General features: G+C 33.3%; 4 protein-coding genes across 4 annotated transcripts; all 4 read right to left on the reverse strand.

Annotated features, from left to right (window-relative positions):
• Positions 1-2,301: 2,301 nt before the first annotated feature.
• On the reverse strand, positions 2,302-3,603 carry LOC123914773 (D-ribulose kinase-like). The gene is made up of 4 exons (XM_045965944.1): positions 3,596-3,603; positions 2,930-3,182; positions 2,683-2,815; positions 2,302-2,405 (listed from the first exon to the last, which is right to left on the reverse strand). Exons 1-4 carry the CDS (start codon positions 3,601-3,603, stop codon positions 2,302-2,304), a joined length of 498 nt encoding a protein of 165 aa, XP_045821900.1.
• A 1,413-nt stretch (positions 3,604-5,016) lies between these two features.
• LOC123914774 lies at positions 5,017-5,853 on the reverse strand. Its single transcript, XM_045965945.1, has one exon. The coding sequence runs from the start codon at positions 5,851-5,853 to the stop codon at positions 5,017-5,019; it is 837 nt and encodes a 278-aa protein (XP_045821901.1).
• Positions 5,854-7,009: 1,156 nt separating this feature from the next.
• LOC123914775 lies at positions 7,010-7,849 on the reverse strand. Its single transcript, XM_045965947.1, has one exon. It carries the CDS (start codon positions 7,847-7,849, stop codon positions 7,010-7,012), a length of 840 nt encoding a protein of 279 aa, XP_045821903.1.
• Positions 7,850-9,352: 1,503 nt separating this feature from the next.
• On the reverse strand, positions 9,353-10,587 carry LOC123916435. Its single transcript, XM_045967895.1, has one exon. It carries the CDS (start codon positions 10,548-10,550, stop codon positions 9,645-9,647), a length of 906 nt encoding a protein of 301 aa, XP_045823851.1. The 5' UTR covers positions 10,551-10,587; the 3' UTR covers positions 9,353-9,644.
• Positions 10,588-12,303: the final 1,716 nt, after the last annotated feature.

A 12,303-nucleotide genomic window follows, 5' to 3' on the forward strand; every position in this document is an offset into this window, starting at 1 on the left:
GATCATAGCGTTCAGCTTAACAATTTTAACATTTTTCTGTCAGTTGCGCTGGGACTTGTGAACTATAGGTGTAATTTAATCCAAATACATGTATAATTATTGAAATGATTAATTTCATATTTTGAAGAAGAAAAATACTACAGGGTTCTTATTTTTTTAATTAATAGTACAATGAAAACTAATAATAATGCCTTTTTTATTATAAAAAAAATTAAATAATAGTGCATTTTTTAGATAAAAAAATAATAGTGCACTTTTTAATAATAATATTGCACATGACATGAAGGTGAATAAATAATAGTGCAAAAAAACAAAGCATATCAGTTAATTATAGGATATATGGTTTTGCGTTTGTGAGGATTCGAAGAGGGGAGCAGCCGAAAAGTTCATTTTCCACAAAAAAAAAATTGCATATATTAATTTTACCAAAAGCTCATTATTGATGTATTTTACACATAAAAATTAAGCAAATTTTTTTATAAGTACTTTAAAGAAAACTGTTTGCCTCAACTTCTATTTTTTTGGAATAAAAAGTCAAAAATAAGTTCGATCAAACGGTGCCTTAGTTTATATTATTGATTAGATATATTATTTTTTTGAACAAATCTAAAAAATAATGTTTTTACTTATAAGAGAGAGTATAAATCTTGTTTAAGAAAAAAGCGTACTATAAATCAATAAAGAGTATTATTGGTACACATTACCACTTGCAATGTTCCTAATTAATTAATATTAATTTATTAGTAAAATATCAACTGACCCATGGTCGACAAATTTACCACTTGTCCATGTCACCTATATTACTACACCATGTGCCATAAGTTATAACTACGATATAATGAAGGGCTGCGTTCCCCATTTTCATCAACAACACATTTCTTTTAATTCACATCCATTATAGCTCCCACTGATCCCAATGCTTCATCTCATGTCCTATAAGTGTTTACAAATATAGTATAGTTTATTGTGATTTTACCAAATTCATTGTGAATTCATACATGCATAGAAAAGTAAAATCAACAATCTTTTGATTGTTGATCCTTTCTAAGAAAATCTACAATTCTACTTGTGATACAATAAGTTGTTGACTGAATAGTAATCATAGGATTAACACCAAAAGCAAGTAGGAAGAACACTAGCATCACAAACAAACAATCCTTCAGCTTCCCAACTCTCACCATTTTCATCAACAACACCCTCATTTTGATTCACACCCATTCTACAACTCCCTATTTGATGTGCAGAACTATACAAATTCCAGCTCTCACCTGGCCACAATACTCCATCCATAGGACACACACTATCTATAAACTCTTCAATTTCATTTTCACTGATATTCTCATTAATCTTAATTCTTTGACCATCACTTCTATGTGTCCCTACTTCCACTGCTCCTGTTGCTATTAGAATCCTCACTGCATGTTGTAAACCAACTCTCATATTCTCTTTGTCAGTTGAATCCAATTTATAGCTTATTCTTCCTTTCTTTGTTACTTGTCCACTTGATTTGTCCCTTATTATTGTGATTAAATGTGATGTTCTTAGAAAGTTTAGCATTCTTTCTTTGAAGTCTAGTCCTGATTCCCATGGACATAGTGATGCAAATGATGCTGGTCCTAGTAATAGTGTTTTAGTTATAGCTCTTGTGTCTGATTTTAAATCATCACATGTTGATGATGATAGTACTTTATGAATAGACGTGATTATACCTCCCTCATAGGCTTTACCTGTTATAAATCATAGGATGATTAAGAGATGAAGATTCAGCTCGTAGGAAAAATAATTATGTTTATGTACCATATATTAATTATTCTCACATCTTTATTAACTATTATAAGTGATCACACAGCACAAAGAGAAAGAAATATGAGAAGGGAGTGTCATCCATTGTTGAGGTTGTGTACGGATTGTTTGTTTGTGATGCTAGTGTTCTTCCTACTGCTATTGGTGTTAATCCTATGATTACTATTCAGTCAACAACTTATTGTATCTCAAGTAGAATTGTAGATTTTCTTAGAAAGGGTCAAGAATAAAAAAATTGTTGATTTTATTTTTCTATGCATGTTGCAAATGTTGATATATGTTAAAATCTCTGATTAGTGCTAATTAAGGATTAAAATTAGCAAATCATATCTATTAGACTTTTCAATGTATTTATTGTGATCTTATACACGAGGTCCCCATACCACATAAGGCCGTAAACACATACATGTTACACTAAGTTATCTTTCTGAAAATCTTAATTTGTCTATTATCACGATACCTAACAGATCACGAATAAATAACTAAAGAAGGATAGGTTTAATAAGAATTTACAGCTTTTCCAGGTTGAGTTGCACGAGCCACAAGAAATGCAGCTATACTGTCAGTTGTTCCGGCGCATACAACACACTCCTTTTGGAAACCTGAAAGGATATGCAATATGTATATGATTTTCAATTTCACAGCAACAAAGATTTTAAGGGGAAGTAAAGGAAAATCTGATTCCATTACAACACAGCAATAAATAAGACAAAAAAGTTGTTTTACTTGTGTATCAACCTTACAAATTTGCCCTAAAAACTGGTGTTGGAACTTAACAATTTAAATTTAATATGGTTCTCTGGAAGGCACTCTTTGATAGAATGTTTTTCTACTAAGTGTTGCATGGTACAGATTCTCATACAATTAAAGAAATCATACCAAATTTATTTCTAAGTTCCTTCTTCAAACAAGCAATTGGGGTTCCTGGTGCAACAACTGAAGGTAAAAGATGAGAATATGGTTGACAGACTAGCCATGATGGATATGAGTCAACTTCAGGATCATATCCAACCTGCAAAACACAAAAACAATGGATAAACTTTCCAACTCTGATATTGCAACAGAGACATACATAATTATTCATGCTAGAAAAACAGATAATATGTTAGAGCTTCTTAAATGATGCCTTCAAAGCATTATTATAATCTGAAACTCCAAGCTTTCCATGAAGAAGCCACAAAAGCCAATCTGCTTGGTGCAACAACAGAGCAGATTTTTGGTTTGAACCCTCCTGATTCCACCATGAGACGAGCTTACACAGAGTGGACGATGCAGTGCATACTGTATGGTTTGGAGGGGCAATGGATTTTACAGCAGGTAGTGCATCAGGACAACTTTCATTGTAAAGTAAAGGTCTCCACAGTGGTTCTCCTGTATCACTGCAATATCAGATTACCATCCCCATTTCAGAATTCATATACAATCTTAACTCAACTAACATTATTATTGTCAATCGCGGATCACGTAAAACAACGTTTTGTTCAAATACAGCTACTTAACATTGCTATAGCCACTATTTAGCAATATTTTGTACTAAATAGCGCATCGCAAAACAATAACGATTTGTTCGAATTTGGCTAAGCTATAGCCACCATTTAACAACACTACTCCTCCCCTCCGTTTCCTTGATATAACAAAAAAATTAATTTTAATTTTAGGGAAAAAGGGCACATGTTAGTGATTCGAAAAAGGAAATGTTTATAAGGATATTGCAGTAACAGCTTCTGCTATTCTTTCTTAAGATAACAAAGATGGAACAAGTGTCATTGTCTTTGCTTGAAGAAGAAGCTACCAACTCATTTTTAACTCCTTTAAAATTTCTTTAAGTTTTTGAATTGCCTTCTTCATATTCTTCTTAGCTAGATGCTAAGTACTTTTCACCTTCAACATTGAATTCAACTCCTCCACCTTTCCTTCTAAAAACTGATTAAACCACACACATGTTTTCTTTAGATCTCAAAAGAAAATCTTGAGCGATGCCACAAATATAAAGAAGCTTCAAAGAGCCTTCTAATAACTCATCAATCAACTTATTTTCAATTTTGTTGAGTAGTTGAAATTTGTAGCAACTTATCAGCACAATCATGCAAATCACTTAGTTTTTGACTAATTGAAAATGATGACAGAGAGGTTGTGGTGGATTCAGAATCCTTCCATCTTTACCATTTTCTTTTGCATTTTCACTATGCAATTATTTATCTGTGTCAGATATAAGGTATACACTTTACCTTCTTTCACTGATTTTGCACTTCTTTTTTGGACCCTATATGTTTTCCTATTTTTAAGAGAGTTTGAATGAATGTGCAGTGAAGTGCGTGTTGAGGGACTGGAGACACTTGATTATGTTGATAATCTGATGAACAGATCAAGGTTCACAGAACAGGCTGATGCAATTACATTTGATGGAGAGGTAGGTATCATTATCATAAAGCATCAAATCAAATTCTTCATTCTCATCTTTGCAAATGCTCATGGATTCGTGGTACAAATAAGGTGAGGTGCAGTAGGTAAACAATTGCACATGATGTGCATAGAGTTCTTTGTGTTTGCTTCCATTTGTTTTTTTTTGTGAGATAACACAATAGAGGAAGTAGGAGAAAATATGCACATTTTATTCTAAAGTTTGAATTTTTGTGGTTGGCATATGCTTTATACAGTAGTATGTAGCATAAGAATTAAAGGAGACAAGTGAAAAAAATTTATTTCTTTGATGTCGTTTAACTATTGAATCACACGGTTGTTTGAAAATTGGAATCTTTTGCAGGTTGCTGATATAAAAGAAATTCAAAAAAATTGGATCATGCATTGTGTTGGAAGCCATTTATATTAATCTCAAACAGCATTCAGTCTGCAAAATTGTCTGCTGAATTAAGGAAAGATAAATCTTCGGCTTCGGACACAAAACATGAAATTAAAAGGTGTAAGGTAAAGGTATACACATCACAAACAAGATATGCTGGCTTGCAGTAGCACCATAAAGTAAATTGCTTGGTAGGGAAATTTGCAAGTAGTACCAATTCCATGAGGTAAGTATGCAACATAAAATAAAAATTGAACATTAACTCTTATCTAGTCAAACACACACTGAGAACAAAAAACATGTAGCATATATTTTAGAAATGTTGATTCTCTATGATTCATTGCCTGGTCTCCTGAATTTGAGTGGTTACCACACTCATTTCGCATCCTTCTCTCTATGCGACTGGGTATTGTCTATTCTTCGTATAGAGAAGGGCACTCCTGGTGAACATGGCAGTAGCCAGAGGCACATTCTGTGCATATGACATTGATATGCAAGTCTTCGTAATAGATTTGATACCATTCTCCATTGATTCCAACTTTACTTACCATAGGCGTATCCAAATCAATTTCAACACACACTCTAGCAAATCTTCCAAATTCAACCTGCAAAGCATGGAGATCAACCTGGAAAGGGTTTCCTATGGCCGATGCAACAGCCAACAGAAAATTCTCATCATAATAGACAACGTGTAGGCCTGAAATTCTCACCCAAACCATGGTATTGGGGATGACTGATATCCCTGACCCTGTTGTATTAATGGCAGAGGTAAATCGACAAACTGAGAGATAATGATCAAATATCTCCCAAGGGACTCCATTGATCACCTTTGTTTTACCATCTTCTCTATCAAACTTGACCATATAAAAACCATTGTCGATATCCATTAGATCAAATTTACCTGCTAAATTCCATACAGTCTCCAATTGGTTTTTCATGATATCGAAACTTAGCTCTTTGTCAAGTAATTTGACAACAAGTACATCTTTCCAAGGTACACTCAACTCATCAATGACTTTTGTGTCAACATATAACATAGGAAAAGGTTTGCCTCCATCACCATGATGGTCATAAACATTTTCAATCCGCAAAAGTTTTTGCGCTAACAGATCAACCTTTTCACGAATCACAGGCACCTTAGCGTCATCGAAGACTTTATCTCTAAACAACATCAAGGCGTGCCTCTTGGTTTCCTTATCTCGCACCAGTGATGTTGGTTTCCGACTTGAGGTCGGAAAAGTGAATGCCATTGTGAGGTGAGCTATGAAATAAAAAACACTAGCACTTATAGTCTAGAACTAATAATAGTGATAGTTTCTGTTACCTCCTTTCTTCCCTATAACGGTTGTCATTAATTTTCTTTTGGGGAAACATAAGTTTTCTTGTAAGTGATGTCCTCATTACTTTGGTGGAGTATTCATGAGAATACATAAAGCCATATTCCAAAATTTGTGGGATTTAACTGCTGATAGTTAAAGTGCTTTATGTGGGAATACATAATGATTTTGAGAAGAAAAATGTAAACAAATTAGTTAAAGTGCTGTAAAACAATTGCAAATGCTCATGGAATTGTAGTACAAGAGGGTGAGGCACACACAGAAGGTAAACTATTGCACATAATGTGCATAGAGTTATTTGTGTTTGCTTCCATTTGTTTTTTGTCTGATAACACAATAGATGAATTGAAGTAGTAGAAAATATGCACAACTTGTTCTAAAGTTTGAATTTTTTGTAGTTGGAATATGCTCCATATACTAGTACATCCAAATTAAATAAGATATGTACCGGAGTGTTCACCAATTAAATGGCATCTTTTCAGGTTCTTATACTAGTGCTCCATATACTTGTTCTAAAGTTTAATATTTAGACCTATCAGAATTATCCACATCAACGGTATACTAGTACATCCAAATTAAATAAGATATGTACCGGAGTGTTCACCAATTAAATGGCATCTTTTCAGGTTCTTATATAAAAAATTCAAACAGCATTCAGTATGCAAACTTGTCTGCTGAATTAAGGACAAGATGCATCTCCAAATTAAACTTCAGATATGAAATAGTATGAAATTACTAAAAGGTGTAAGCCTTAATTCAGGTATACAGGTATACAGGTAACAGGTATACACATCAGAAACAGGATGCTGGCACCACATATACACCATCTATACAGTTTCTTATGAAAAGGAAATTTTAAAATACCAATACCATGAGGTAAGTATGCATGGAATGAGAATAAGTGTTATTGGACAAATAAAATCTGAATAAATTTAAACTTAAAAGGTATTTTAGAAATAATAACAACAAACTAATTAAGTTTTGCAGCAAGTCTTCATGATTTGCGGTGCGCTACCACATTCCTTTGGCCTGGCCACCTTCTCATTGTGCGGCTGGGATACAGTTTATGCTAGCTAGGTCTATAAGTGCAGTCCCTGAGACAATGGCCATAGCACGAACAATGCTGGCATACACACAATCCTTCGTATTGAACTTCATACCATTCTCCGTTGATTCCAACACTTCTTACCACAGGCTTATTCATATCAATTTCAACACACACTCTAGCAAATCTTCCACGTTCAACCCGCAAAGCATCAAGAATAACCTCAATCGGGATTCCTATGGCCGATGCAATAGCCCACAGAAAACTCTCATCATGATAGACAAGGTTTAGGCTTACAATTCTCACCCAACTCATGGTTTTTTCGATGGTTTCCGTCTTTGCATTAAATGTCTGCGTCCATTGACGAATCAAGAGATGGTGACCATATATGTCCCAAGGAATTCCTTTGATCACCTTTGTTTTATCCTCTTCACTATTAAACTTGACGACGAAGAAACCATTTCCAATATCAAGCAAATCAAATTCACCTGCAAGTCCCCATTGTCCATCCAGATTTCTTTTCATACCGTCGAATCCACACTCGTTGCCTGATAGTTTAACTATCAGTGCATCTTTCCAAGGTACACTTAATTCATCAATGAAATCTTTATCAACATGTAGCATAGGAAAAAGCCTGTTATCTTGTTCATGTTTAATCCGCACAAGTTTTTGTGCTAACAGATCAACCTTCTCACGCATCACAGGCACTTGAGTTTCGCGTCTGTCTGGTGACGGTTGTTCAGTTGGTATCTCCGGTGGTGTTGGTTTTTTTGGCCTGAAGGTGAAGGACGGATATGGTACACACACGGTTGATCGAATAATAAAGCAATCAGAATTATCCACCTTAACGATATATTGGTACATATCCAATTGAAATAAAATGTACTGTATATGGAAAATTCATCTAATTAGAAGGGTGTGTTCAATTTAGTTCGGTTTTCAATTAAAAAAAGAGTTTAATTGTTATGCACCGTCAGTGTAAATATTTTTTACACGTACATCCAATGACGCGTTGCCAAATCATTTAATAAATGTGACACATCATGTGTTTTTAATTACCATACATAATGTGTCGGTATATTATTGGACGCATGTGCAAAATAACTTTAGACTGACGGTGCATATAAATTAAATTCTTAAAAAAAAATGTTCAAACCCATTAAGTTTAGGATTTAATTGATATGCACTGACGGTGTAAAATAATTTTACACTGTCAATCAATACCAACCATGTTTTCCGCCCCATCACCCCACTCCACCCCACTTTCTTGATATGACAGCAAAATAATGTTTGTTTATTGGACGATTGTGCAAAACTAATTTACACCGTCGGTGCATATCAATTAAACTCTAAATAATTATGGGTAACTTATTCAGAAAAAAATTATCCAATAACCAATAAAAATTAGCTAAATAAGTAAATTAGCAAGTGTTAACCATATATTATCGATGAATTTAATTTATATGCACCGTCAGTGTAAAGTTATTTTACACATGCGTCCAATAATATACCGACACATCATGTATGGTATTTAAAAACACATGATGTGTCACATTCATTAAATGATGTGGCAACACATTATTGGATGTATGTGTAAAAATTCTTTACACTGACAGTGCACAACAATTAAACTCAATTATTTAAGGGACAACCTATGTCTCACCATATTTAAATACTAAAAGTAAAATATTTTAATTTTAGTGACAAAGAATAAACTTGTCATTTGTTATTTTTAGTTATTTCTTTCTTCAATTTTCCTATTTGAGTGTGAGAAATATATGTATCGTACTATGTGAGCAATGACTCATGTTATTGGTTATTTTGATCGAGTATCAATCGTTAGTTGTTTCAGTGGTAGTTGGCGCTGAACTTAGTAGGGAGGACCACAGTTCAATCCCCGTAATTGCGGTCGAGATGGTGCTAGAATTACTTGATGTCAGAACTGAACCATTAAACTGGTGGTGAAAGCCAAAAAAAATGTTGGATCGAGTTAATTAAGTCAAAATTGATTTAGTAAGCTTCGTAAATTTGTCGGTTCAGCTCATCGATTTATTGGATTTATAATTGAAAATCGAGAATTCAACCAATTAAGCTAGGTTAACTTTGGTTTGGTTTGACTTTTGAACCAAACAAAAAAAGATATAATAATTTTTTGTTTTGTTTGGTTTTTCGGATTCATCAAACTAGTACTCAAGAGAATGAGATTCTGATAATTAAGAATTAGATCGCAGGGTAAGTAAAACCTAACCAAAAATCACTTCCACCAAAAATCGAACTCAGATTCTTTCAAACAATTCGTCTTAAAAAAATCTTATTAACCACTTTAACCTAATTATTTGGTTGGGATCCAAAGTTAAGGGTGCAATATCACAAGGTAAAGTGGGGATGTAATTCATTATTAAGTTCAGCCCATTTAAATGTAAAACAATACAAATCCACCCATACCATAAATATAACAAGAGAAATAAAATTGAAAATGTACTATGCTTAGAAAATGGTCAAGACTTTGGAATAAAAAATTTACACATTATATTCATGCCATTTGATGAACTTTTACCATCAAAATAACAGATAAATAACACATTATCTACAATTGTATCATACAAAACAAGATGCAATATGTTGCAAAATATTCCGATGCATCTTTTTCAATATTCAACTAGTGATTAAGGATATTGAGAAGTGCAACTCTGATTTTAATCAAACGCCTAAACAATGATTCAAGTCCTTCTTCAAGGTCTTGTATGCATGATCCTAAATTCACCAACTTATTTTGCAAATTTTCAATGTCACTTAACTTGCTTCCCAAGTTTAATGCAAAAAATTCCAAAGCATTATCCACTTTTGCAAACTCATTCTCATCTTCACCTTGTGATGATGAATTTGACACCCTTTTGCTATTCATTATCTTTGAAACCAAAGACCAACTATTTTTCTTTGATTGTGTTCCACACATAAAATTCAACAATGTCTCAAATATAGAGAAAGTAATCATTTCAACTTCTTTCAACAAACTAACTGTTGCCACAGTTTGATAGTCTTTGTTATTGTTAATAGAAGCATAACTTTTATTTGCATTACCTTTCAAATTTTCCAATGCTTTGAAAATAGCCTTTCTCACTACTTTCCTTGAGGTTAAGAATTTCTTAACCTCTATTGCAATCTCTCCTTCACCTCCTCTCCTTCTTCTTATAATCGATTGTAGCTCGCGCGCACACTCTTTCGTGTGAAGTAGCGCGTCTTTCGTTGCTGTGCATGTATCTAGAAGACTTAAGGAACCTTCTAAAAGCTCATCAACCCATTTCTCTTGGCTTTGTTTGACAAGTGTTTCTTGTGTTAGAGGTAATTGAACCAATTTTTCAATGCATATATGCAAATCTTGAAGGATGTTTAGTTTGTGGCTAAGGACTAAAGAGGAGGAAGTGGAATCATAATTACTATTAGCACACCCTAATCTAGCTAAGTGTTCATTGCATTGTAGAATTATAGGGTGTGGCTTAGAAGGTAAACTATTAGAACGAGCATGGTTATGAGTTTTGGTATTCAAAGAAGAGAAATTTTCCATTTTTTTTTTTACAAGAAAAGAAAATTGTTTGAGTTGTTAATTTGCTATCTCTCCTAAGGTATTGATCAATATATAAGGGATAGGAGACACTATAGGAATCTTATATTAAAAATAATAAATAAATGCTAAATTATAAAGATTGATCTTGACATTTATCAGATATGTTAGTTATAATGTCCCCCACCATATCCTTACAACTCATACTAATATTATTTTTTATTACTTGTTTATTTTCTATGATTTTTAAATTATGTATGGCCCATTTTTTTAATGGTTCATTGTATCTTTATTATACATCACACGAGGGACATTGACATTTTCTATGGTGGTTGTTATTAACATTAAATATATCTTGTCTTTTATGAAAAATTATTTTATCAACAATTGTTGATAGATGCATGCAGATACTAGCTAGTTAACAAAAAACTCCAGCTTAACAGGCATGCACCTATTGCTAATCAATTTTGACTACTCTCCAATGATTATACTATAAATTTTGCCTAGTTGCTAGTGGAAATGACTATTGAGGACTCTTCTCGATAGTAGAAGTCTGTGGTCCTACTCATTCTTATGACTGAGATAATGACTTGATTGGTGTCAGAATGATAAAAACAATTAAAATAATGAATGAATTAAGTTTGAGACTCGCATATTCATTTCTCTTAGTTTTGTTGAACTAACACGGTGATCAAGTCACCATATCAATCATCAAAACGAAGAGAAATGTGAGCTTCTTATGCCAAAAAGCAATGTTTGTCGTAGTTGAAGTTTCGAATGATTTCCATGTACTAGTCTACCGTAGAGCGTAGACTACCTATCAAAGTGATTCACCGTAGAATTTATATTAAATAAAAATAACTTTCTTTCACCAGTTTTTCTCTTTCCTCATCACAAAGAGCGAAAAAAGTTTCACAGACAAAAAATTTAGAGATCAGGTACAAAGAAAGTGGTAGATTTTTGTCTCTGATTGAATGGAGTTATGTGGAAGGTACTGAAACATTATTGCTGAATAGTTTTCTGTAGAAGCTCACGGTCCTACTCGTCCAAAGTCGTCCTTATGGCTGAGAGTGAGACGGTAACCTGATTGGTGTCAGAATGACAAAAACAATTAAAAAAATGAATGAGTTAAGTTTTGAGATAAGCATATTTGTTTCTCTTATTTTTGTTGAACCAACGGTGATCAAGTCACCATATCAGCTATAAAGACGAGGAGAAATGTGAGCTTCTTATTCTAGAAAGTTATATATGTTGTAGTTGAAGTTTGGAACGATTTTCAAGTACTAGTCCACTGTAGGGCGTAGATACCTATTAAAGTGGTTCACCGTAAAATTTATCTTAAATCAAAATAACTTTCTTTTACCAGTTTCTCTCCCTCCTCAATTCTCACAGAGGAGAAAAAAAACAGTTCCACAGACAAAATTTAGGGATCAGGTACAATGAAAGTGATAGATTTTTTGTCCCTGATTGAGGAAGGTACTGAAACATTATTGCTAAATAATTTTCTCTAGCATAAGTTTAAGTTCAGACGGTGACAGTGTACTATAAATTTTGCTCTGCTGTCAGAGAGATATCATGAAGAAAGTGCTTATTAATTTGATTTGGCCTCATAATTATAAGAAGACAAAGCATCGCATTGTTCATATTAAATGAAATTGAGCCCATCACATATAATTGAAGGCAATAATATATATATTTTGATCATTGCTCAACAACCAACTTGATAATAATCAGCTATAATATTAATCACAATAAC

The sequence above is a fragment of the Trifolium pratense genome, linkage group LG3 (genome assembly GCF_020283565.1).
Source record: "Trifolium pratense cultivar HEN17-A07 linkage group LG3, ARS_RC_1.1, whole genome shotgun sequence".
Classification (NCBI taxonomy): domain Eukaryota; kingdom Viridiplantae; phylum Streptophyta; class Magnoliopsida; order Fabales; family Fabaceae; genus Trifolium; species Trifolium pratense.

Excerpts from the sequence above, each read along its gene's own strand:
- LOC123914773 (XM_045965944.1), bottom strand. Across the intron at positions 2,816-2,929 it reads ATTATAATAATGCTTTGAAG|GTTGGATATGATCCTGAAGT; the intron begins GCATCATTTAAG and ends TGTGTTTTGCAG. Across the intron at positions 2,406-2,682 it reads GGAACTTAGAAATAAATTTG|GTTTCCAAAAGGAGTGTGTT; the intron begins GTATGATTTCTT and ends ATATCCTTTCAG.
- LOC123914774 (XM_045965945.1), bottom strand. The coding sequence starts at position 5,853 with ATGGCATTCACTTTTCCGACCTCAAGTCGGAAACCAACATCACTGGTG.
- LOC123914775 (XM_045965947.1), bottom strand. The coding sequence starts at position 7,849 with ATGTACCAATATATCGTTAAGGTGGATAATTCTGATTGCTTTATTATT.
- LOC123916435 (XM_045967895.1), bottom strand. The coding sequence starts at position 10,550 with ATGGAAAATTTCTCTTCTTTGAATACCAAAACTCATAACCATGCTCGT.